This window comes from Mastomys coucha, unplaced genomic scaffold (genome assembly GCF_008632895.1).
Source record: "Mastomys coucha isolate ucsf_1 unplaced genomic scaffold, UCSF_Mcou_1 pScaffold20, whole genome shotgun sequence".
Taxonomy (NCBI): domain Eukaryota; kingdom Metazoa; phylum Chordata; class Mammalia; order Rodentia; family Muridae; genus Mastomys; species Mastomys coucha.
The window spans coordinates 93,423,194-93,445,693 of NW_022196903.1; the positions used below are offsets into that span (position 1 = coordinate 93,423,194).

Consider the following 22,500-nt stretch of genomic DNA (forward strand, 5'->3'; position numbering starts at 1 on the left):
GTACCTCAGTCATTCATTCACTCCATCCTTCACTACCTCAGTCAGTCATTCACTCCATCCTTCAGTACGTCAGCCATTCGTTCACTCCATCCTTCAGCACCTCAGTCATTCTCTCTATCCTTCAGTACCTCAGTCAGTCATTCACTCTATCCTTCAGTACCTCAGTCAGTCATTCACTCCACCCTTCAGTACCTCAGCCATTCGTTCACTCCATCCTTCAGTACAGACTCAGTGAAGAGAGGTCAGAGATAGCAGAGAACGGTACTGCGTGCTTCAACTTGACTCAAGTCCAGGCTCCGATGGAAGAACATACACTAGCAGAACAGAGACTGATGGGAGGGACTGTGAAGACACACTTGAGAGGGCACGTGCATGTTAGCTTTCTGAAGTCTAAACTTGGACGACTCCTGTTCATTGTATCTCAATACAATGGAGAAAAGTCTCTCCTGTGTGTCAGCCCAGGGCCTTTAAATTGGTCCCTAAGGGTCCTATCAATACATGCCTTAAAGATCCAACCCCTGCTGTATGTAGCATGACCATGCTGGGGTGGGGAGATCACCCTCTCCCCTCTGCCTGGGACCCCATACCCTATTCAGAGGCTCTCATTGTCCCAAAAGAATGGAGAAAGGAAGAATCTCTCAAAATCCCAGTAGGGTTCAAGAGCTTCCTCAGGCAGGCCTTAAAATCAAGTGCTCTGGGGATCACAAGTGGCTCCTGGGAAAGAGTAGCCAAAGTTGACAAATTCACCAAACAGCAGCTTCGGGGAAGTTCCATCAACTCTGAGGTCTGGCTCTGTGGGAGCATTTCTTGCGCTGGTCCACTCAGCTGCACTCAGTGCTGAATGGTGACCTAGAGCAACACTGCTAGTTTGCTTGTCACATGCTTATATCACTTTCCCAAGACGACAAGAAATGGCCTGTGGTTAAGACTGTCCCTTCATTGTTTTACTGTGTTCACAGGGGTCACGCATGGCACTTGCCACCCAGGCTCCTTGTCTGTGTAAGCATGAAAGTGCAATTTGTCAAGCCCACGTAGGAAGCAAAGTCTCTGCTACTGCCTACAGGATGCCTAACTAATGAAATTACCAAGATGTGACAAGAAGAAAAATGTTTAGAACCTGTGCCTTGTGGAAGACCCAGGACATGTAGCCAGCATGGCTTTGATGTGGCCTCAAAAGCCTTGTACCTGTAGCTAGAAAGGACAGCTGGGGAGAGAAACTTGGTAGAGTTTGCTTGGGAAGAAATGGGGAACAGGATTAATAAAGTAAATCAGTTTTTGGAAACTGTCCGGGGGAAGTGACTTAGCCAATAAAGTATATATCTTATAAAGGTCAGATCTCCAGCACTGGTATTTAAAAGGCAGGTATAGTAGGGTCACCTCTACTCCCACTAATGGTGAGCTGGGGGTAAGGGAAACAAGTGGATCCCTGCCAGGTTGCCTAGACTACTAGGCAAGTTCTGGGCCAGTGAGAGACCCTGTGCTTGAGGAATGATGCTTAAGGTTAGACTCTGACCTTCACATTTGCACATGCATGCATGCACATGTGCACACACTCGCACACACGCGAATGCATCCAACCCAGGGAGGGAAAGAGGAAGGGAGGAAAGGAGGGAGACAGAGACACACAGAGAGACAGAGGCAGAGAGAAGTCAAACAGAACTTCAGACGTGTTGGGAGTCTCTTGAACATCAACTATCCTGCCAAATCCAGTGGAAGCGTGGTCATACTCAGTCTTCACAGTGACCCATGGAGGTAGATGTCATTGTTGCACCAGTTATACAGAAACCCAAAAGGACAGAGAAGCAGAGTGTGGTTGACACATAGTTTCGAAGGGGGGTGATACATGTTTTTAAAGCCTTCACTATCAGCTGTGCATTCCTCTTCCCACAGTGTGCACTCCTCTTGCCTCTCTTGCAGATCAATGAAAGATTTTGCTGATTAAGTTTTAGCTAGGGCCAGAGAAAGCCTGCCTCTGGGGTAGATGGATGAACAGTTGCTATGGAGATGGACCTAAACAGCAACTCCAGGGCTGCTGAGCAAGGACTGTCTAAGCAGTAGAAAGTTGGGTGATATGTGTCTAATGTATCCCTCACTGGCCCAGGATGTCCCTCTCCACTCTTTTTTTTTTTTTCTTTTTTTCTTTTTGGTTTTTCGAGACAGGGTTTCTCTGTATAGCCCTGGCTGTCCTGGAGCTCACTCTGTAGACCAGGCTGGCCTCGAACTCAGAAATCCACCTGCCTCTGCCTCCCAAGTGCTGGGATTAAAGGTGTGCGCCACCACGCCCGGCTCCCTTTCCACTCTTACCTGCACTGTTTGTACCGTGTAGATTTTCTTCAGATTCGAGGCACACTCAGCAGCTGTGGCACCAGGGAGTGATCTATCATCAGGAAAATAACAAAGAAGAAGCAAAGAAATCCAGTCAGTGACTGTAAGCTAGTCCACCATATAACTATGCAGGTTTGATTGTGCACAGGTCCAGAGCCTCAGAAAGGGACATCTAGAGATAGATGGCAGCTAGAATTTAAATCCTTTTTCCTGAGGGCATGTGTTTGCTTCTCCTAATAAGCAGAAATATTTATTCTGTGGAAATTAATAGATAAGAAAGGTAAAGTGCACAGGAAGGTACTGGAAGCTTTAAAATCACATAGTAAAAAAAAAAAACAAAAACATGAGACTATCTTACTAACATGTAGGCATTCAGGATTTCAGATTAGAAACTGCTTTTCCATTGGCAATGTGAACGCAAAGCTCTCCTCTGTGTGATCAGCTTAAAACCCCATAACACCCTCAAGGTAAATACCCATGCTCCCTGTGGAAGCAGAGACCATTCAGCTATTTTAAAGAGTACTATTAACAGTCAGCCTTGGTTCCCCCCCTAAATTTCTTGCCTTAATACTTCCCCCTGAGCTCTTGTGAATTATTTGGCCAGAATACATTAATCTCTACTTTCTATATGTTCCACTAGATGGCAACACACTACAAGTTTATCCTCTGGGGGGTGGGGAGGAGGATGGGGAACGATTGACTGGCTTTGCAAGTACAGTTCCTGGGATGGGGCTGTGTGGATCTAAAGGTGTTCAGATCTAGGGGTATTGAGACCTATAACACTACTGTTTCTCCTTCTTCCTGCCTTAGCAGTCTGTGCTCACAGGCACCGGAGTCCTTGTCAGTAGCAGGCTTAATGACACTTCACCACACAAACAAGGCTCAGAAGCCCATGTCTGGCTGTGGGCAAAGAATCAAGGGCTTGCTAAGAAGGGAAGCGCCCTGTTCCCTGCAGACACACTAGGATCTAGAATGTATGAAAAAGCACCCTTCACCAGCCCTTCCCTGACCCTAACGATCCTGAGAGTCCCAGAGAGTCATCAGGGAACACTTTCTGGTGAGTTGTTTTCCTACTACACCCTAAAGATGTAAAGAAAACCCAAACCAGCTCTGAAGTAGAGGCGATGAGACAGCCAAAGACCTGGGGACAGGGCTCCACCACCCACCTTCTGGAACCACAGACCAATGAAAACATCAGAGCTAGGGAGATGGCTCAGTGGGGGAAATGCTTGCTTGGTAAGCATGAGGACCAGAGTTCAGACCCTTGATTGGCATTCACGGGAAAAGCTAGGGACAGTGACAGACATCTGTAACCCTAATGTTGGAGGAGGGGAGACAGGTGGATGCCAAGCGCTTGCTGAAATGGCAAACCCTGGGTTCAGTGAGAGACCACCCGACTCAAACTAAAGTGGAAAATGATAGAGGAAGATACACAATATTGACCTCTGGCCTTCACACATGAGCTTGCACAGTGGCACGCACATCCATCACACACACACACACACACACACACACACACACACACACACACATACACAAATCAAAATATCAAAAGACATTTGGAATATAGCTCCCTTGTCTAGAGGTCAGTATGGAGTAGTCTGATGGCAAAGATGTCTCGTCACCCACTAGACAGCTAATTTCTAATAAATAAGTCATGGTTTTATAACTATTCCCTAGCTGTCTGCAAATCTTACGGCCTTTATGTTTCAAAAGCAAAAGCACAGGGGCTGGTGAGATGGCTCAGCGGGTAAGAGCATTGACTGCTCTTCCGAAGGTCCTGAGTTTGGATCCCAGCAACCACATGGTGGCTCACAATCATCTGTAATGAGATCAGACGCCCTCTTCTGGGGTGCATATGAAGACAGCTACAGCGAATTATGCCAGAGGGAGCGGGGCCAGAACTAGCCAGGCCGAACAAGCGGGGCTGGAGCAAGCAGAGGTCCTGAGTTCAATTCCCAGCAGCCACATGATGGCTCACGGCCATCTGTACAGCTACAGTGTACTCATACACATAAAATAAATAAAATAAATCTTAAAAAAAAAAAAAGCAAAAGCACAACCACAAACATGACTGCCCATCTGTGTCAGCTATTATGTATCTAAGCTGACCTGAGCGAAAAGCATCGAGGAACACATAGGGACCAACACCCTGTTGGTAACAGCAGTTGTCTGGACCCAAAGAAACCTGTCGGGCAGCACGGAGGGTCTGGACTGTGGCTCTAAGGCCTCTGCTTGGACACATATAAATATGCAAGTTAGCGCTCTCACAGATGATAAGAGACGTTAGGAAAGAAACAAAAAGTACTCATCTCTCTTTTTTGTTTATTTGGCATAGACTATTTGAAAATCTATTGCTTTTACATGAAAAATCAACTGGCACTTAATCCAACTAATTTTTCTTTCTTTGTACAGTCTGGCTGACTGCTCCACCACATACTCCGAGCAAATATATTCCTGGATCCTACAAGCACTTTAGATAGGGCTCCACCCCTAACTGTACTCAGGAAGCAGGCGAGAGCCTAAGGTGGGGAAATGAATTCTGCCGCTTTTTAATCTATAGAATAAAATTATATATTTGAAGTTTTCACTGATTTTTAAAGCTACTCTTCAATTTAGGATGCCCTAGAGTATGTGTTTAATGTGTCCACTTCATAAATTATCATCACAAATTATACAAACCCAACATTCAGGTGGTGGTTCCCATTTAGCTTTCAAAAGTTGCTAATGAAATATCTAATAAAAAAAAAAAAAAAGAAAAGAAAAAAAAGTTGCTAATGAGCACTTGGTCTCCAAGGCTCTTTTTAAGGCTCCTGATTCTAGTCTGGGTAAGAGGCAAATTCACAAAGTCACTTAAGGTCTCTGCTTCAGTGTCCAAGTGTTTGAAGGTGCTGAGTCTCCAGAGCTCAGGAGAAGCATGGGAAAGGAAGTAACTAAGCTACACTCACTAGTAGGAGAAGCAGAGTTTGTCAGCCAGTACAAGGAGCCCAGCTCCAGCTGCCGCTGCGAGACAGGGGCCTGCAGAGGCCTGCAGTGGTGTTTGTGACCATTTTACAGTGAACACGCTGGGGCCCAGAGAGGCATGGCAACATTCCCAGGGACAAAACTATTTAACAAAACCAGGTGATGTGCTTGTGACTGGTTCGCCTTATTCCCCACTGCAGAGCTGGCCAGTCAAGTCTCAGCAATTACTAAACCTGTGTCTCATCTACACTAAGCATGTGTGCTACAGTTGAGCTTACCCGGTTCCACATTTTCATTTCTGCATGTGCACATGTGTGTGCATGTGTGTACCAGGATATCTCTACCAATCACTCACTACCATCATTTGGAAGACAGGGTCTCTCACTAAACCTACCGCTCATCAACTGACTAGGCCAGACTGGCCGTAAGTACCTGGGATCCTCCTGATCCTACTGTGCTGCTCTGGGGGTTGCATAGTTACCAACCTGGCTCTTTACATGAGGGCTGGGGATCAGCACTAAGTCTTCATGCTGGCATAACAAGCAGTCACTCTACAGCCCACGCTTGTATTTCTAAAAGTACAAAACCAAAAACCTACCCTTTCTGATTGTATGTAGTGTGTGTGTGTGTGTGTGTGTGTGTGGCCTCCTTCCTCTTTCTGTTCTCTGTTCCTTGTGTGCAGACGGAATGTGACCAGCCAGCTTGCTATTTCTGCGGCCATGCTATGCCTTTCTCTGCCATGATGGAGTGTGAGATCCATCCAGTTCTCAGGAACCCTAAGCAAAAATAGACCCTGTCTCCCCCAGGTTACATCTGCTCATGGTGTTTGATTCCCAGGGCTGCAAAGTAGACAGTTTCCCAGTTACTTCATGAAGGAGGTTGTGATTCTGATTTCAGAGGGTTGGCCTAGCTGCTGAGTGGGTTGATAAACATCTGTCTTGCAAACCAGTACAGCAATGTTGCCAGGCCTGTGTGGGCTTGGCTGGTCAGTGTGGGTTTAGTATTCTATGCACCAAACCTGACTCTGATAGTCACTAAAACACACTGCTGTGTCTCAACCTCATCCCGAACCTCATGTTTCCCTAACAAGCAAGATTGGGACACAGCCTCAGAGCCCATTTTAGAAGGGCAAGCAAGCCAAGGTTTTCAAGTGGCCTGCCTTGTAAACAGGCCAGCGTGCGTTGGATTTGCTGATTCAAGTTACTGGTGTGCTGTCATTTTCTGTGACTTTTTTTTCTTCATTCCTGAGGGCCAGACCCAGACCTCACATACACTAGGCAACTTGGCTACATCCTCAGCATTTAATTTAGTATTTTGAGACAGGCTCCCACTCTGTGGTCCATGCTGGCCTTGAACTTGAAATCCTTCTGCCTCAGCCTCCTGAGTAGTTGGGACTCTAGATCTGTGGCTGCTTCCTGAGAAAGCAATGCAGACTGAGTAAGGCTGCTACCACATAAGCAACTGAAGGGCAAAAATACAGAATAGACTTCAAACAAGAGACAGTCTTACTAAAACCATGTATGCAACATAAATCTTTATTGCATAATTTTTACTTTATCAATACCAGAGATCTCATTTTCTACAGAGAATACCAGTCAGAGCCCTCTGCCTGCAGGCCTGGGTGCTTATCTAGAATGGCTGTGACCCAGATGATTAAAGGCAATATTGGAAAGCATTTTGTGCTACTGCAAGTAAGCAGGTGAGCCTCCATAATGCCCCACAATACAGAAGCTCTGGCAAAAAAAAAAAAAAAAAAAAAAAAAAAAAAAAAAAAAATTACATAGTGTAGAAAGCTCTGGTATAGACATAAAAGAGCTTTAGGGGATTTATCATTAATCATACTACAAACATTCATTTCTACCTCTTTTGGAGTTGAGGACACAGTGATGACCACTCTGGGCAAAGCCCTTGGAGTGTATGTTTTACACATGACATCTCTGCTTTCCAAATCTCATCTCCCCCCGCCCCCCACCTCCTGCACCGTCCCCTGGCAGGCTCCTGGAGGCAAAGAAACAAAGTTTGGAATTGCTCTATTTTCCCAGAAAAGAAGACATGGGAAAGAAAGCTGACAAGGGAGCACACATACAAGTCGTGGCCACTCCCAGAGGACCACAGATGTGGGCCATTCTGCAACCTAAGATCAGGCCTGTATTCTGGTTCTCTCCTCCCTGCATACACGACTCTCCCTGCGACTCAGTACTGGAGCAGAGAACACAGCAGTCGAGAGATAAATGCCCCCGGTGGGCCAGAGTCTAGATTTTTAATTGTTCTAGCCAAGTCTACCCTCCACTAACAGCTGTAATGTAACCTCAACCTCCTTCTATTGAGCACGTATTAGCTCTGACTCTCAAAGCAATTCTGCCAGGTTGATCACATAACCTACACTTACCTGGATCCTTCCTCATGTGCTGCCTCTGATGCATGGCCTTCCTATCTCCCAGGACTACTCTCTATCTTGATAAAATTCCTGTGGGCATGGTGACTCACAGAGCAGATATCTCCCTCCTGCAAATCCCTCCCTCTGACTCCTACATCACCTGTTTGCTATACATTCTCCATCCTTTGCTACACTGTGGGAGACACCGAGACACAGAGGCAGGCAAGGCACCAATGCCTGGCAATACAAGTAGCATAGCTGTGGAGGAGGAACATTCTAGATCATTGCTGAGGGGTCGGCATAGGAGGAAGCCAGTGCACCTAGCAAAGGGCACTGAGGGGCAGGAGCAGGAAAGCTATGGAGACTAATTACTCTCTGTAACCAATCCCTCCCAGGACAAGCCCAGTTCTGCTCCCAGCCTCACCCTCTGCTTCCCCTCTCTAGAAACAGCCCCCCCCCATCTATTGTTCTGCTGCCTGGACACATGAGCTAGGTAGAAATTTCTCTTACACAATGCAGACAGACAGACAGACAGACAGATAGAACAGGACACAGATGATAACAAAGCCCTCAGTATGGACACACTAGTTAAAGCTAGAGAAAGGGCCACACAAACAGCTGAGAGCCTCTTGTGTTCACCTGCAGAGAGGACACCCATCAGGCTCTCCCAGCCCTAGGCGGCAGCCATGGTGGAGGCTGTCTCTGAATTAATTTAGTTAATTAAGGAACCATTGGTTAATGCAGAAGGGATCTGGGCCCTGCTAAATCAATGATTAAGGTGAAGACGTTAGAGAGCTGTTGATGTTACTTAAGACCGAATCCTAAGCTCCTTTTTTATATTGTGTCTCCAACTTAACAGGATAATACAGAATGGATCCTAAGATTCTCTTTTTAAAATTGGTGAAAAAAACTCTCATTTTAGAGAGTCAGGAGGATTCTGGGAATCTAGTAATACTAGACCAACTGTTCTACTCAAACCATTCCCAAGCACCACTTGGATACCAAATTTTAATATTTACCAACCACATTTCCTCATTAAAACAGATCCCCGAGACACTTCACAAGAATACACTCTCTCCATTGACTTCTCAAATGCCCTCTTTGTTTCTTTGGGAGATCCCGTGGGCCCCGTGACTGAAGCAATGACATGTCTTTTGCACGTGCACAGGCCATGTTCCGCCTCCACTGGGCAGATAAGATCACTGAGGCTGAGCTGGTATAGGAGCTCACTAACTGACACACAGTTGGCAGTGGCAAAGTTGAGACTTGCCACAGTTGGCTGACATCTTTTGTCGGTGGTGGCCCTTGAAGGAACCCACCCCTGCATGCAACACAGACCCAAATGCCACACCTTACAATCCTCAACTCTCACATTCCAGATGAACACTCTCCAGGAGGTGCACCTTTAAAGACATGGCCGCAGCAGGTGGACCTCGGAGTCCTTTCCACCAGAACAATCTTACCCACTGCACCACAACCCAGACATCTACACACATGGGCAGATGTCGCACAAAGCAGAAGCATTGTCAAGCTTTCCCACACCCTGCCTGCACCTTGGTCACTTGAAGTGCCATCAGTCCACAAGCAGCAGCACCTGGAAGCCTGTTACAGGCAGGTTCAGTCCCTAGGTCCCAGACAGGTTAAGTCTCCGGGGGGTTCTAATATTCCTCCTAGTCAGCTGGCCCCCCATCATCTGAACAAAATCACCACAAGCAAAGCAAACATCCTTATGTCCAGTGAGTAGGAGCATCATAAGCAAAATGTAAAAGCCACTGTTCTAACAGAGCCCTCGACACCGCGCAAAGACATCACCAAGGCAACAGTATTACTGATTGTGGAGGATGGTTCTGTCCAGGGGCTTGGACATGAGGTTGCAGACAGGGCTCTTTTTATTCTCTGTGTTACAAACACTGTCTGTCTGTCTGTCTGTCTCAGTGTGTGTGTGTGTGTCTGTCTGGGTGTGTGTGCACATGTGCATACATGAATATGGACTCAAATGTACCATGTCATTTGTGTCATACTTAGGAAAAGCCCAGGGGCTGTCTTCACCCTCCACTTTGAGGCTAGCTTGCCTGGACATTTCTGGGACTTCTCTGTCTTTGCTTCCTGTCTGGGGGTGCTGGGGTGGGATCACAGAGCATACTCTTACAGCTGGCATGGAGTAGTTCTGGGGATTCAAACTCACAACCTCAATGTTTTCATCTATAAAATGTTTCTAGGACATCCATTGCAGTATCGTGAGGATCTTCTGCTTTAGTTTATATAGCACTTGGCTCACTGTTTAATACACAGGAGTTATATTAACACAGTACGCAGTATGTCATCTTAACAGATTAAGATGGGGAAAGGCAGTTTATAGTTTGTATAGTACAATGTCTCCAATTACATGCCTAGTAAACATATACTTTGTGAAAGACACGAATGATGACAATAGTCAAATGTCCTAGAGGAGATGATCTCATTTCAGCCAAGGGAACAAATGTGAACGGGAAAGACTTCAAAGCCAGGGATGTATCTGCCGAATCCAGCCTTCCCCAGCAATTTACATCAGCTGTCAGAGAGAAAACACACACAGGCCCAGTACCGTGATTAAGCATGCCCCTCGTACATCATTCACTCCATTAAAGATGATTTCATTTTAATCACTTTTAGATAGATCTGTGGCTTGCGGCTACACCAGTTTCCTGTTTGAGAGTCACATACAAAAGGGGGCTGAGCTTGCTGCTGACAGATAGCAATCCATCTGCCGAAGCTGTCCGAATTACCGAGCATTCTACATGTTTATCCGGCTCTGCTTTCTCCCTGCTTCCAAACATTGCCCTTCCTGTTCTTCAGTAGCCGTGGGGCTCTTTTCATCTTGACTTACAATTAACCAGTGGGATGGACAGGAACAACACAAGTTCATAGACCCCACTAAGGCAGATTGGCTCCTGAAGTATCCTCACACCACACTGTCCGCTGCCTTGGGATTGCCAGCACTCAGGAGGCAGAGGAAGACAGAGTTGGAGGCCAGGACAGACAGGCAGGACCATTCAGAGAAACTCTATCGCAAACAAACAAACAAAAAAGTCTTTTTTGTTTTGTCTTATTGGTTTTTGTTGTTGTTGTTTTGTTTTGAGTAGGCACTACCAAGGATGAGTAACTTTTCAGAGTAAGCCTACTGAAGGCCCTGGGCTATTCTACAAGAAGCACTCACTGGTCCACATGTGGAAAGGCTGTGCCACCATGCCTCAGGTAAGGGTACTAACTGCAAACAGATCAATACTGAACCATTTACAAAAATAAAGCCATCAGCCACTCAGAGAGTTTGTAGATATATAAGGGAAGAGGGGGAAGGAGAAGTCTCAACATTAGTCTACCTCTTCCTCTGTCTTCTGCTGACCTCATCCATGCATGCCACTCAATGAAGAGAGATTATGTGGGGTCTTCTTTCACAAGGCCAGCACCACCTTTGTGTACCAGATTTATGGGTATGAACCACACCATGAGGATGCATCACAATGCATCACATCCTGTATGGTGGATGCCTCAGAATCCCGTGCTTTGGGATTCTCACTTGTGCTCCTGAAGCACGCAGTGTGTGAGAGGTGGCCTGCTGGAGGGAAGCCCACTGTGGTCACGGCCACGCTCTTTATGATTCTAAGTGAACTGAACTCCGATATAGTCAGCTCATAGGATCAATGCATGCATAGTAACATTCCAGTTCAAATACAAGGCACACTGTGGTGAGGCGCATTCATCCTCTGTACCCAGAGGTCTTACTGGACAGGTCCTGGGCAGGGTCGGAGCTGGTATTCTAATAGCACAGCATAGGCTGGTGATTCTGATGTAAGAGTCAGAGGACTATACTTTCAGGCACACAAACTTGGTGCAGCTAAGCTGGATGGCTGAAATTGGTGGCAGATGTAAATAATGGTCCACTTTTGTGGACCAAAACAGAAGTCCGGGGATGAATAGATAGCTCAATAGTTAAGAGTCCTGGATGCTCTTCCAGAGGACCTGGGTTCAATTCCCAGCACCCATGCTGCACCCTTAGGTCATAGACCTGCAGACCTGAAGGCTGAAGCATCTCAGCATCAAAAGTAAGATGAAAAAGATCAACTATCTGTAATACAACACTTGCCTACAAAGAAACGCTGTAGAGAAACCAAAGAACAGCAGGACAGAAGCATCATGACCAAGGAAGAAGGAGTTGGCCAGGTCCTCAAGGTAGAGCACGAGTCATCCTGCATTCCCAAAAGCAGGAGCTCAAGAGACAAAGTTCACTGGGTCCCTAATCCACTCAAGACAGGCGTCACATATTTGCTGTTACTGGGGAGAAAACCAATTCCAAACCTGGCCATTGGTTTGCCAGGTCAAAAAGAAAGTGTCTAACTGGAGACAGCAAAATATACATTGTTACTATAACATAAGGTTTCCTTAAAAACAAAACAAACAAAAACTGAAGGGCTAGGCCCAGCGGTGGTGGCACTCGCCTTTAATCCAGGAGACAGAGGCAGGTGGATTTCTGAGTTCGAGGCCAGCCTGGTCTACAGAGTGAGTTCCAGGACAGACACGGTTACACAGAGAAACTCTGTCTCGAAAAACCAAAAAACAAAAACAAAAACAAAAACAAAACAAAACAAAACAAAAACTGAAGGGCTGATTTTGTTTGTTTTGAAACATGGCTCAGGTCTAAAGCCAGCTGTGATGGCACATGCCTGAAATTCCAGGACTCCAGAGGGTTAGGCAGGAAGATGGTGAGTTCAAGGCTAGCCTGGAATACATGATAAGACCTTGTCTTGAAAAACAAAATGAAACAAAGCCCACTATGACTGGCATCTAAAACACACACACACACACACACACACACCCCTACCTCTCACCACTGAGGGTCTCTTTGGTAGAAGTTCAGATAGAGATCTAGAACTTCATCTGAGCACACACACCTCAGCAGAGGCATTAAGTAAACTGCTGCATGGTAAGAGAGAGGCCATGACAGGCAGATTGGGTGTATGTGCAGTATGTACAGAAGGCTTCCTCCCAGGCAGGGCCTGCTTGGGGAGGGAGGAGCCTAGGTACCAGGCAGTTACCTAGGTAAGCTTTGATGTTCCTGGAGCTAAAGCTGACCAGGGCCAGTAGAAAGAGTTGAGAGGCTCATGTAGAGAAGGGTATGTCTTAGATGTTAGTGAGTTTTCTAAGATTCACTAAGCCTGCAAAAGTATAGATAAAGCAGGGTAGTTAGGAAAGAAGATGCAAGAATCAGACAGAAATGGTACTTTGAGGTGCTGGTGGTCTGGTGGGGAACAACATGGGTCAGCAGAAAAGGAAGCACTGGAGAGAAATCAGCTCTATTTTGGAGTAATCAGAAAAGCATCCAAACTGCCCACCTCCTGGCTCTTGGCTATACGTGTCTAGACTTGAGAAGACAGTGAAGGGAGACTGACAGATGTGTGCAAGAGTGAAGTGAGTCACCACAGGAAAGTGCAGTTGCTATGGGAAGACTTCAACACCACCATGAACACTACGCCAGATCTAGGAGCTGAGACGTGAGCAACCATGGTCACAGCTCACGTTCTAGATAAAGACCACCAGCTGATGGTGGAGATCCTAAAGACAGGATGTAACACATCGGGGACTTGGTATGCAACTATGGAGGCATATGTACCCTTCAACATCAGTGGTCAGGGAAGGTCTCACCAGGAAGGAGACACAGGAGCAGAAACTGGAAGGACACAGAAGAGTACACTACAGACTTGGGAAGGCAGTCCAGATTTCAACGGCAATGGCAGCAGCACAAAGGCCCACGCTTGGGACACTGGAGAAGGAGCAAGTGGCCCAGAGGGACAGCAACAGAACTGAAGAGTTATTCTTCAGGTTCTGCTGTGGGCAAAGGTAGCTACAGACAGCTCCAGGATTTATCGGGGCTGAGAAACTAGGACAGAGGTAGCATTAACTGTTAACTGCTCATATCTACTATGCTCAGAAGACACTAAAGGAGAGCTGTGAGGGCAGCTGAAAAGGTGGCATGGTGCATGTGCAGGGCAGACAGAGGCTGCAGGATCTGCCTGTGGTGTTCTGTCATCTCCGGCTTCAGCTGGAGATAGAAGCCTTCCTTGTGTTCTGGGCAGGACAGGCCCAAGGGCAGAAACAGAGGGCAGGAGGTCACGGCACAATGCAGGAAACATGCAGAGACACTAGTAGGAGTGGACGGCAAGAACCACACAGAGTTTAGATACCCAGTTAAGGGGAAGAAGTCTCTTCATCCTGTGTGCTGACCCATATCCTTACATTCTTAACCACGTAGCCCATTGATTTCAGCCAAAGAAGGTTTGGCTTTGCAATCGACTACTTAAAATGCAAATAATTTCTGAAGGATTCTCCAATCTGCCTGGTAGGGAAATGAACTTAGGATGCTGGCTTCCTACTACTGAACTGAGATCAGGGATGTGCATGGAGGCCAGGGGCCAATCTCAGGTATCTTTCCACAGTAATGTCCCCCCACCCCCGCCCATCTGCTTTGGTCCTCTCTTAATAGGCTGGAGCAAAGGCCAAATAAGGATAGGCTGGGTAGCCAGTGGGTGTCAGCGAACCACCTGTCTCTGCCTTCCCAGTACTGAGATCATCAGTACGGCATGAGTACTGATGAGTGCTACATCACTAGGCTTGGTTTTTTACCTGGGCCCTGGGAAAAGGCCCTCATGTGTTTACCCACCCGGCTTTCTCCTCTGCCCCATCAGTTGAAACATATTCAGCTCTTACCCCACACCAGGTACCTACTTTACATCCATCACTCACAATAGCCCCGGACAACAAATGCCACAGCCGTGTTCACCTAACACTGGAGTGCAGCTGGGTGAGCCTGGGCTCCTCCTCCTCTTCCTCCTCCTCCTCTTCCTCCTCCTCCTCCTCCTCTTCCTCCTCCTCCTCTTCCTCCTCTTCCTCCTCCTCTTCTTCCTCCTCCTCCTCCTCCTCTTCTTCCTCCTCCTCCTCCTCCTCATCATCATCACCACCACCCGGTCAGCTGTAAGGTGGGACTGCCTGAGACAGGAGCTGGAAGGAAGCAATGGATCTCCAGCCTGAGGGAAGGCTGCCTTGCAAGTCTCACCCCACTACTCTCTGCAGTGTTCTATCTCCTGGGGAAAATTCCAAGTTAACTTCCAGAACCTGAGGTTTTCTTCCCACGAGTACCTGGGGATGGGCAGGGCCTCTATAAATAAATATGGTAGGCTCTCAGAAAAGAAAAATAGAGTTCAGTAAGAATTATGAGATGATGGATCAGGCACAATATTGAAACTAGTTATAATTTCTAAACGAATACAGCACTTCTAATAAAGGTTTAGACACTACAGAAATAACACATTCCATTTATCGACTTTTTAGCAGGGGGAAAGGAGTGCAAATCAATATAAGAAAGACGTAGTTTGTACTTTTACTAAAGCAGCGACCTATTCTCAGGGCTATGCTCCCTCTGCCCAGGGCTGAGAATTAAACCCAGGATCTGGCTCCTGAAACACATGTGCTCTACCACTGAGCTACAACACCAGCCTACAAAGTCTTATGTTAGAAGACATTATATGTTTCATAAAGCATGCTTGGACATACAGGATCGACACCTTAGAGTAGTCTTAAAATATGCTGTTCTAAATTGACTACAATTTAATCCACTGAAAGTGGAACTCTCTCAATCCTGTTTTTAATGGTCAACACCGCCACAGATTGGACCACAAGCCCGGTTGTATACCTTGGAAAGATATACCAGGTACCAACTCCACAGTTAGGGGATGCCTTTGAAAACAAAGACGTGACGACTGCCAAAACCCAAAGCCACTCCTGCTATGACAGCCAAATTCTGGAAACTCAGAATGAAAGTGAAAATGTTTCTGCAAATCTCTCCCATCCCCAACTTCTCTGTGTCCCCAGGAAACAAACTAGCTCTAGGTGTAAATTCTTAGAGGAAAGGGCTAATCTGTCAGGAAAAGAACCGTCTTCGCTTAAAACATGAATATTGGTTTAAAAAAATTGCAGACATTGGGGCAAAGCTAAAAACCAACCGTGTGGAGTATAAAACTAAGTCTCTCCGGAAACTGTTACATACATTTCCTCATAACTTTTAAACCATGGTAAACAGTTTCATCAAAAATCCCACACACCTGTGGAAACCACTTCATCCATCACTATCTGCGCAGATGACAGTTGTTAAGAAGGGGCTGGATATCCCCGCATGTATCCACGCAACAAAACTAGTAGTTCTACTACCACAAAGGCACAGTTCTAGGTGCTGGGACTCTGCATGCAGCCAAAGCCAGACCCTGCTCGGTGAATCTCGCTCAGGGCAAGCGATGGAGGGCTTGATAACAAACTGAAAATAAGTTCACACTGCAAGGACGCGGTAGCATTGAGCATTGTGATGAAAAACAAGGCAGGATGGAGATACAGGATCCTGTGAGAAGTTTCTATTTTGGACAGGGATCTGAGACCTCAGAGCCCAGGGCACCGAAGCTGTCCCCGCAAAGCTGTCCTGTATCACAGAAGCCCCAGATTCCTCCAGAAGCCCCCGCCGGGGTGGGGGTGCAGGTGCCCGCAGCTAGGTCTCAGAGCTTCCCTGCCGCCGGCCGACTTTTTTGACTGCTGTCACCTCAAAGGTCACGTCCGGAGCAAGCCTAGCACCCAAGGGATACGCGGAGCAGCCTTCCCCGGCCGACCAAGACTCCCTGCCCAGCGGGCTGGACGCTATCGGGGACGCGCGGAACTCTTGCTGCGTCCGCGCGAGGCTCCCCCCCCCGGCAGCGGCGCGCATGGGGCGAGGACGCGGCCGAGACAAAGCGGCGGGGCGCGGCCCTCACCTGTCCAGCCAGAAGGTCCAGGGCGAGTGCAGCGGGACACCGCCCGGCTCCGGCCGCAGCGCCGACAGAGCCTTGCCGAGAGGCTCGCTAGCCCCGGGGGGCGCGGCAGCTGGGGGCAGCGCCATGTTCTCTGCGGGCCAGGCCGCGGACAAGCGGACTGGAGCGCCTAGTAGTCTCCCGGCGCCAGCCCCGCCCCACCCCGCCCCGCCCCGCGCCCCACCCCGACCGGCCTCGGCGCTGCCCCAGTTCAACAAAGGCCGGGCCGGCGCTCCGAGCAGAGCACCCCAGGGAGAAGGGCAGAGGAACAGTCACCCGGCTAGCCCCGCAGCTGGGGCCAAGGATAGATGGAAGGTCCGGCCAACGGATCAGTGCGGATGGAGTCTCAGACTCCAACAGTGCCAGAGAGGAAGGAGAAGTGGATTGACATACCAGCAATCAGAAGGCTGGATGGGAAGGCTGGCAGATGGCTGGAGGAGGGACGGAGGGATGGAAGGGCAGATGGAAGCACAGTTGGATGTGACAGATAGATGGAGAGAGGACCAATGGCCGAACAGATAAAGAGACTCCAATGTCTGAGAGTGTAGAAACAAGGTACTAAAGGCAACACTAACTGAGGCCACGGAGTTGTACTGAAGCTGTGCACGCCTAGTGGAGAGGATAAAGTGACCTAGCAGTGTAGTATAAGGGAACGAGGTTACTTTCCTTCCATCTCTGGAGCCACGATGTGCCCACAGAATGCCCAGCTTTAGAGAGAATCTTCAGAGTCGGCCAAAGTTCTCCAGGTCTGCCTCCAAGCCCAGCAGAGGAAGCAAGAGGGAGCTGCAATTCTGCACACATAGCCTACACTTGTGAAAATCCAGGAAGTCACAGCGAGGAGACTGCTGAGTTCAGTCAGAGGAACCCTCAGGCAAGGCTCCTCCGAGGCCTCTAACCCTGTCTTCAGGAGAAAGGCAAAGACCTGGAGGCATGCAGTAGGATTCCCCCTCAGCAGCTGGGGACGTGCAGTTGGTCAACTAATCCATTTTCTACCTGACCAGATTATTTTGCTTTCTGCTTGAGAGAGAATATAGCTGGAGGATAGGGGCTTTATGGCTTCATGATAGCTTGTCCTGAACCCAGGACAAGCTTGTCTTTCCCACAAGCTAGCCAAGGCAAGATAAAGTAGCAGCAACCCAGTCTGTGTGCTTTGTGACCCCTGTTTGGAATGTAACAAGGTTCAGGAGACTGACTGTCTGAGCAAGTCTTCCATCCCTGAGATTCCAGAGTCCACCTGGTCACATGCATTTGTTATTTAATCTTTCTTTACCTTTTCAAAAAAGCACACTTCTGACATCATTAAAACCTTTCTGAGAGCTTTACCTTATTAGCTTGTATACCTCTTAAATAATGTGATGTGGAAGGCATTATCCACCTATCTTAGAGATAAGGGACGGAATAGGTCGGTTAACCCCAAGGTCACATGATTAGTTCATGGCAAAGCTGGGATTTGAAGAGGTATTAAGACTCTAGAATTAAGGATTTCCACTGCCAGGCTGTTATACACATCTGAACAAAAAAATAAAGGTCCAGAGAGTAAAAATAAGTCAAAAATAGGAAGCCTCAGTCCCTCCCAAGACAATCATTCCGCCTCCCGGAGGAAACTGTTGCCAACAGCTTCTAGAAAAATACACATGTGTGCATACAAACATACATCTCAACTTATAAACTGTACCTCCAATCTTTTTATAGAAGAAGCAGATGCATTTAACATCAATGCTGCACTTTGTTTTCTTATTTGGCATTATGTCTCTGAACATCTTCTATATCAAGACACACAGGTCTACCTCACCCAGGGTGTGAACAGGACTCATTGTAAAGCAGCGGCCCCCAATATCGTGCACTTTCTAGCTATGCTCTTCTCTGAGTAAACCCACCCTGGGCATCTTCATGATTACATCCTCATCCATACAGACTTACTTCAGAGTGAGTTTGGAGGATGAGAACAGCTGCCTGCATTTAAAACTCTGATCCATGTTGCCACGTTGTACAAGATAAGCACATATCCATGTATGTGAGTTATAGATAGCGCCTGACTCTGAGGTGACATTTATCTGTATGAAATTCTAAAGTATCAGTAAAGAGGATGGCTGCTTTTTAATGACCACGACTAGTCAAACTGTCAGAGTCTGATTCTTCCTCATACCCTGTAATAGTCAGTCAGCCAGAAAGAACTAGCTTTACATTTCTATCAGCAGCTCCTATAAAATAAAAAGCCACATAATAAACTCCTTCTAGGACTTAGGGCATATCACCCCTTTGCTTTGGCTTCTAAGGCACTCAAAATTACATGTGCTGCCGGATCATGACATGGATATTGACCAGTGAAGAAGGAGCTCCTGTATTTTCACATTTATTTCTGTTCCTATTTCAATGGCCTGACTGCATGTCTGTATCTTATACTGTGAAGGCCTGAGCTCCATTTGGGAAGTTGGTGACACACAATGAGTAAAATATAAATGACCTTAGGTTAACAAAGAGTTCAGGTGACATGGTTAAGGACAGGGAGAAGATGCTGAGCACTTCTGTCCCCTTGCCACCAAACACATGTTGATTCTCATTATGCTTCAAAATTAGACTTCAGTGAAAACACACTAGGAACCGTTTCACTTGTATTCCCCACTTCACAAGTAGCTGGCAGGAGCCAGAGCCTCCAGGTAGAGCGGGCATTTTGTGTTCCCTAAACAAGCAAGGCTATGAGAAAGGGAGCTCGAGGCCCAGAAAGGTGAGTGGGGTGACTTACCTGAGGCCACTGCTCTAGGACATGACAAAGGTAGAACTAGAACGTGGGTCGCTTGAGGTCCAGGCCAAGGTGCTCTCTCATTGCATAACACACAATGCAGATGCCTTGGGGTGGCAGGAGAGAGGAAAAGGTGACCCCACAGCCCCTAGCAACAGAAACAACAGAAAGGACTTGAGGCACTCATAAATAATTAAGCAATTAGCTGCAGCAGTGACTCCCCTCCCCTCTGGTATCCAGTCACCAAGGCAACTTGGGCAGGGTGCCTGCTGGTTGCCTGGTAACAGTGTGGTCTGCTCCCCTGACATGCTCCCTAGGCATCAAAGGATTTGAGAGCTGGAAAGAACCTTTGAAGGGGATCAGCATTCCAACCCCTTCATTTTCCAAATGAGGAAATGGAGGCCCAGAGAAGCTGGGTAACTTGCCCAAGGTCACACAGCTACTCAGAGGCACAGCCAGGCTCCATTTCCAGTCGCTTTCCATTAGTGTATCAGGGATGCCCCAGGAGTACTATAGATGAGAGAGAAGCTCTCTCTCTGGTGCCTAGAGGAACAAGAGAGTCGAAGCCAGGGAGCAAGCAAGCAAGAGACAGAGACCTTGAGTGCTCATGTGCAATTAGCAGGAGCTGGTAATCCCATCAGCCCAACTTTCACCATCACCATGGTAACATGGGTGAGGTGGGTGCTGGTTGCCTAGTAACAAGTGGTCCTCTCTCTTCCACTCATATCCGGCTCCCTGGGAGGCACAGAAACAGTAGAAGGTTGGATGGAAGAGAAGACAAGGATGCTAACTCAATCCCCTCCTTTAAACAAGGATGTGTGGAAAGACTATGTGTATACATAGTTCAGGGCAAGGTAGGGACATTCCCTTTATTTATGCACTCCCATAGCACAGGAGAGCAAACCTTATACTTTAAAGCCAGAACATGGGTGTAAATGTCTGGTGTTTTTTTTGTGTTTTGTTGTTATTGGGTTTTTTGTTTGTTTTGTTTTCTTGTTTTTTAAAGATTTATTTATTATATGCAAGTACATTTTAGCTGTCTTCAGACACTCCAGAAGAAGGCATCAGATCTCATTTAGGGTGGCTGTGAACCACCATGTGGTTGCTGGGATTTGAACTCAGGACCTCTGGAAGAGCAGTCGGTGCTCTTAATCGTTGAGCCATCTCTCCAGCCCGGTGGTTTTTTGTTTGTTTGTTTGTTTTTTGTTTTGTTTTGTTTGTTTGTTGGGGGGGGGGAGGAGACAGTTCTATCATGTATCTGTATAGTGGCAATGCTACCTATGGTAGATCCTAACAGTTAAACTTTGAGTCTCCAAGGCCAGAAAGTCTGTGTCACATGGGCCAAGGTTCCATAGGTGAGAAATGTGCCAGTCCAGATCCAACAGTCCAGATCCCACTAGCCATCATTAATGGAGAAAATGCACATATGACAGGGCAATCACAAAGATGCTGCCAACATTCCATCCAGTGAATGCTTGCAGATCTGCTAGGCTCTTGAGATCACCCGTGAGCAATGCAGACGAGAGGAACCTGCGTTGCAGTGACCAGGGTGCGTGTGAGTGTATGGCTAGATCTGCACGCACTTGCTGACTGTCAGACGGTTGCAGGCCCTCACTGACAGTATGCTGCTTACATTGCTGGGCTCCTTCTCTGAGACTTACAAGTTTCCTGTTTACAGTTTTTGGTGCTATAAATAAGCCAGCCTGCCCCGTCTTCCACCTAGGAACTCCAAAGAAAAAAAAGGATGTCTGTGGCCACTAGGCGGCGGACGTCAGACTATGGATGCAAGGTGCTAGAAGACACAAGCCTGGGGCACAGACCAGAATAGAGCCTCCAGCAAAGCCACTGTTTACAGTTAGTTACTCAGTCCTAAAGTCCTGGCTTGGGGGGGGGGGGGGGGGGGGGGGGGGGGACATGAAACTAGTCTGGGACTCGAGTAGGGTGAGAGGAGTCTGCTGTGTGCGCTTTAACAGCAGTTGCTTTGCCTGCGTCTGAATAAGGCTTTGGCTGTGATCCATGGACATTAAATTTGTTGAGCCCCAAATTCCTCGTTCAAGACAAGGAGACGGTGAGATAATCTGCTTTTGGTAGGACTGCCTTCTTTTATATGCTGCACACAGTAACAGCTCAACCAGTGTTACTGACCCAGGATCTAAAGGCTGCTGAGGGGCTGGTTCTGAGCTGCAGATGAAAAGATAAGTAAAGGAGGTAGCACCCCCAGACAAGCATTTGCCGCGAAGAGTGCAGTCTACTAGTCGCTGAGCATAGAAACGTGGCCCTAAGGCAGGGAATTCTGAACTCCATAGCCACCCACTTGCCCACTGAGGACCTGGGGCTGTCTTCCCCATACCTTCTGAGTCGGTCTTCCGTCTTTCCTGAGGATCCCACCCACCCCGTTCCTCATTCCTTAAGCCTCAGCAAAGGACATCATGGGCAGCTGCTACAAACTCTTAGCCAGCCTCCCTTTCTCCAACCCTGTCTTCTAAACAGCTGACACAGTAGCCTAGGTCCAAGCCTCCAAACGCTGGTCCTATCATCCCCCATGGCCCTTCAGACTTCTTGTTACTCTTCGGACAGGCAATAGGCTTTCTGGCTGCCAACCAGACCTAAGTTCCTTGTGCCTGTCCATGCCAGAGCTGCCTCTTTTCCTGCCCTCCGAACTTCTCTAGGGCCACAGGGCAACTGTGCTTCTGTCTTTATTGACCAACCAGTCCCCCTGCTCCTTGTAGCTGACTCAGTGTCTTGTCCCAAGCTTCCACTTGAATGTAAAGGGCCCCTTCCTGATTATTTCTTTCAGAGACTATGTCACAAGCTTCCTGAATCTACAGGGTACCCTCCCCCAAACACTGTCGATGTCCCAGCACCCTGCACAGGTCTGCCACCTGCAGGCACACCAGGAAATTTCGGTAAGGACTGACAAGGGTACCCAAGTCATGTGGTCTGCCTTGCTTTCAGTGTCTACTCTTCCTTTGGTCCATGAACAACATGTTGGCCCCGCTTGCTACAATGTGCTTTGTTTCACTCCTCTGTTCAAGGCTCCAGTGGCTGTCTCTCACAGGCTGAGGTCTGAAGTCTCCAGTCTAGTGCCTAGATCCTCCACACCTCCTCCTACCTTTCCAAATGCAGTTGGAAGTCTATTTCCAAATGTATGTGGATACGTACACGTGTGTTTATAAATAGAGGTACATAAACATACCTCTATTTACATATTCTTGAAAATATGTAAATTTATA

At 47.5% G+C, this 22,500-nt stretch overlaps 1 protein-coding gene across 3 annotated transcripts in view; it reads right to left on the reverse strand.

Moving 5' to 3' along the window:
• Nucleotides 1-22,500, reverse strand: part of Eif4e3 (eukaryotic translation initiation factor 4E family member 3) — a 74,235-nt gene that overhangs the window by 27,584 nt on the left and 24,151 nt on the right. For 2 of the 3 annotated variants that reach the window (XM_031382750.1, XM_031382749.1), the window contains exons 2-3: nt 19,271-19,415; nt 2,305-2,377 (exon numbers count right to left, since the gene is read on the reverse strand). Coding sequence is in view for 1 of the 3 variants with exons in the window: in XM_031382748.1 (XP_031238608.1) it covers nt 2,305-2,377; nt 16,492-16,616 (198 nt within the window). In the remaining 2 variants the exon portion in view is untranslated. Of the gene's footprint in view, nt 1-2,304; nt 2,378-16,491; nt 16,697-19,270; nt 19,416-22,500 lie in introns of those variants that run through there. The other variant, XM_031382748.1, reaches the window with a different exon arrangement.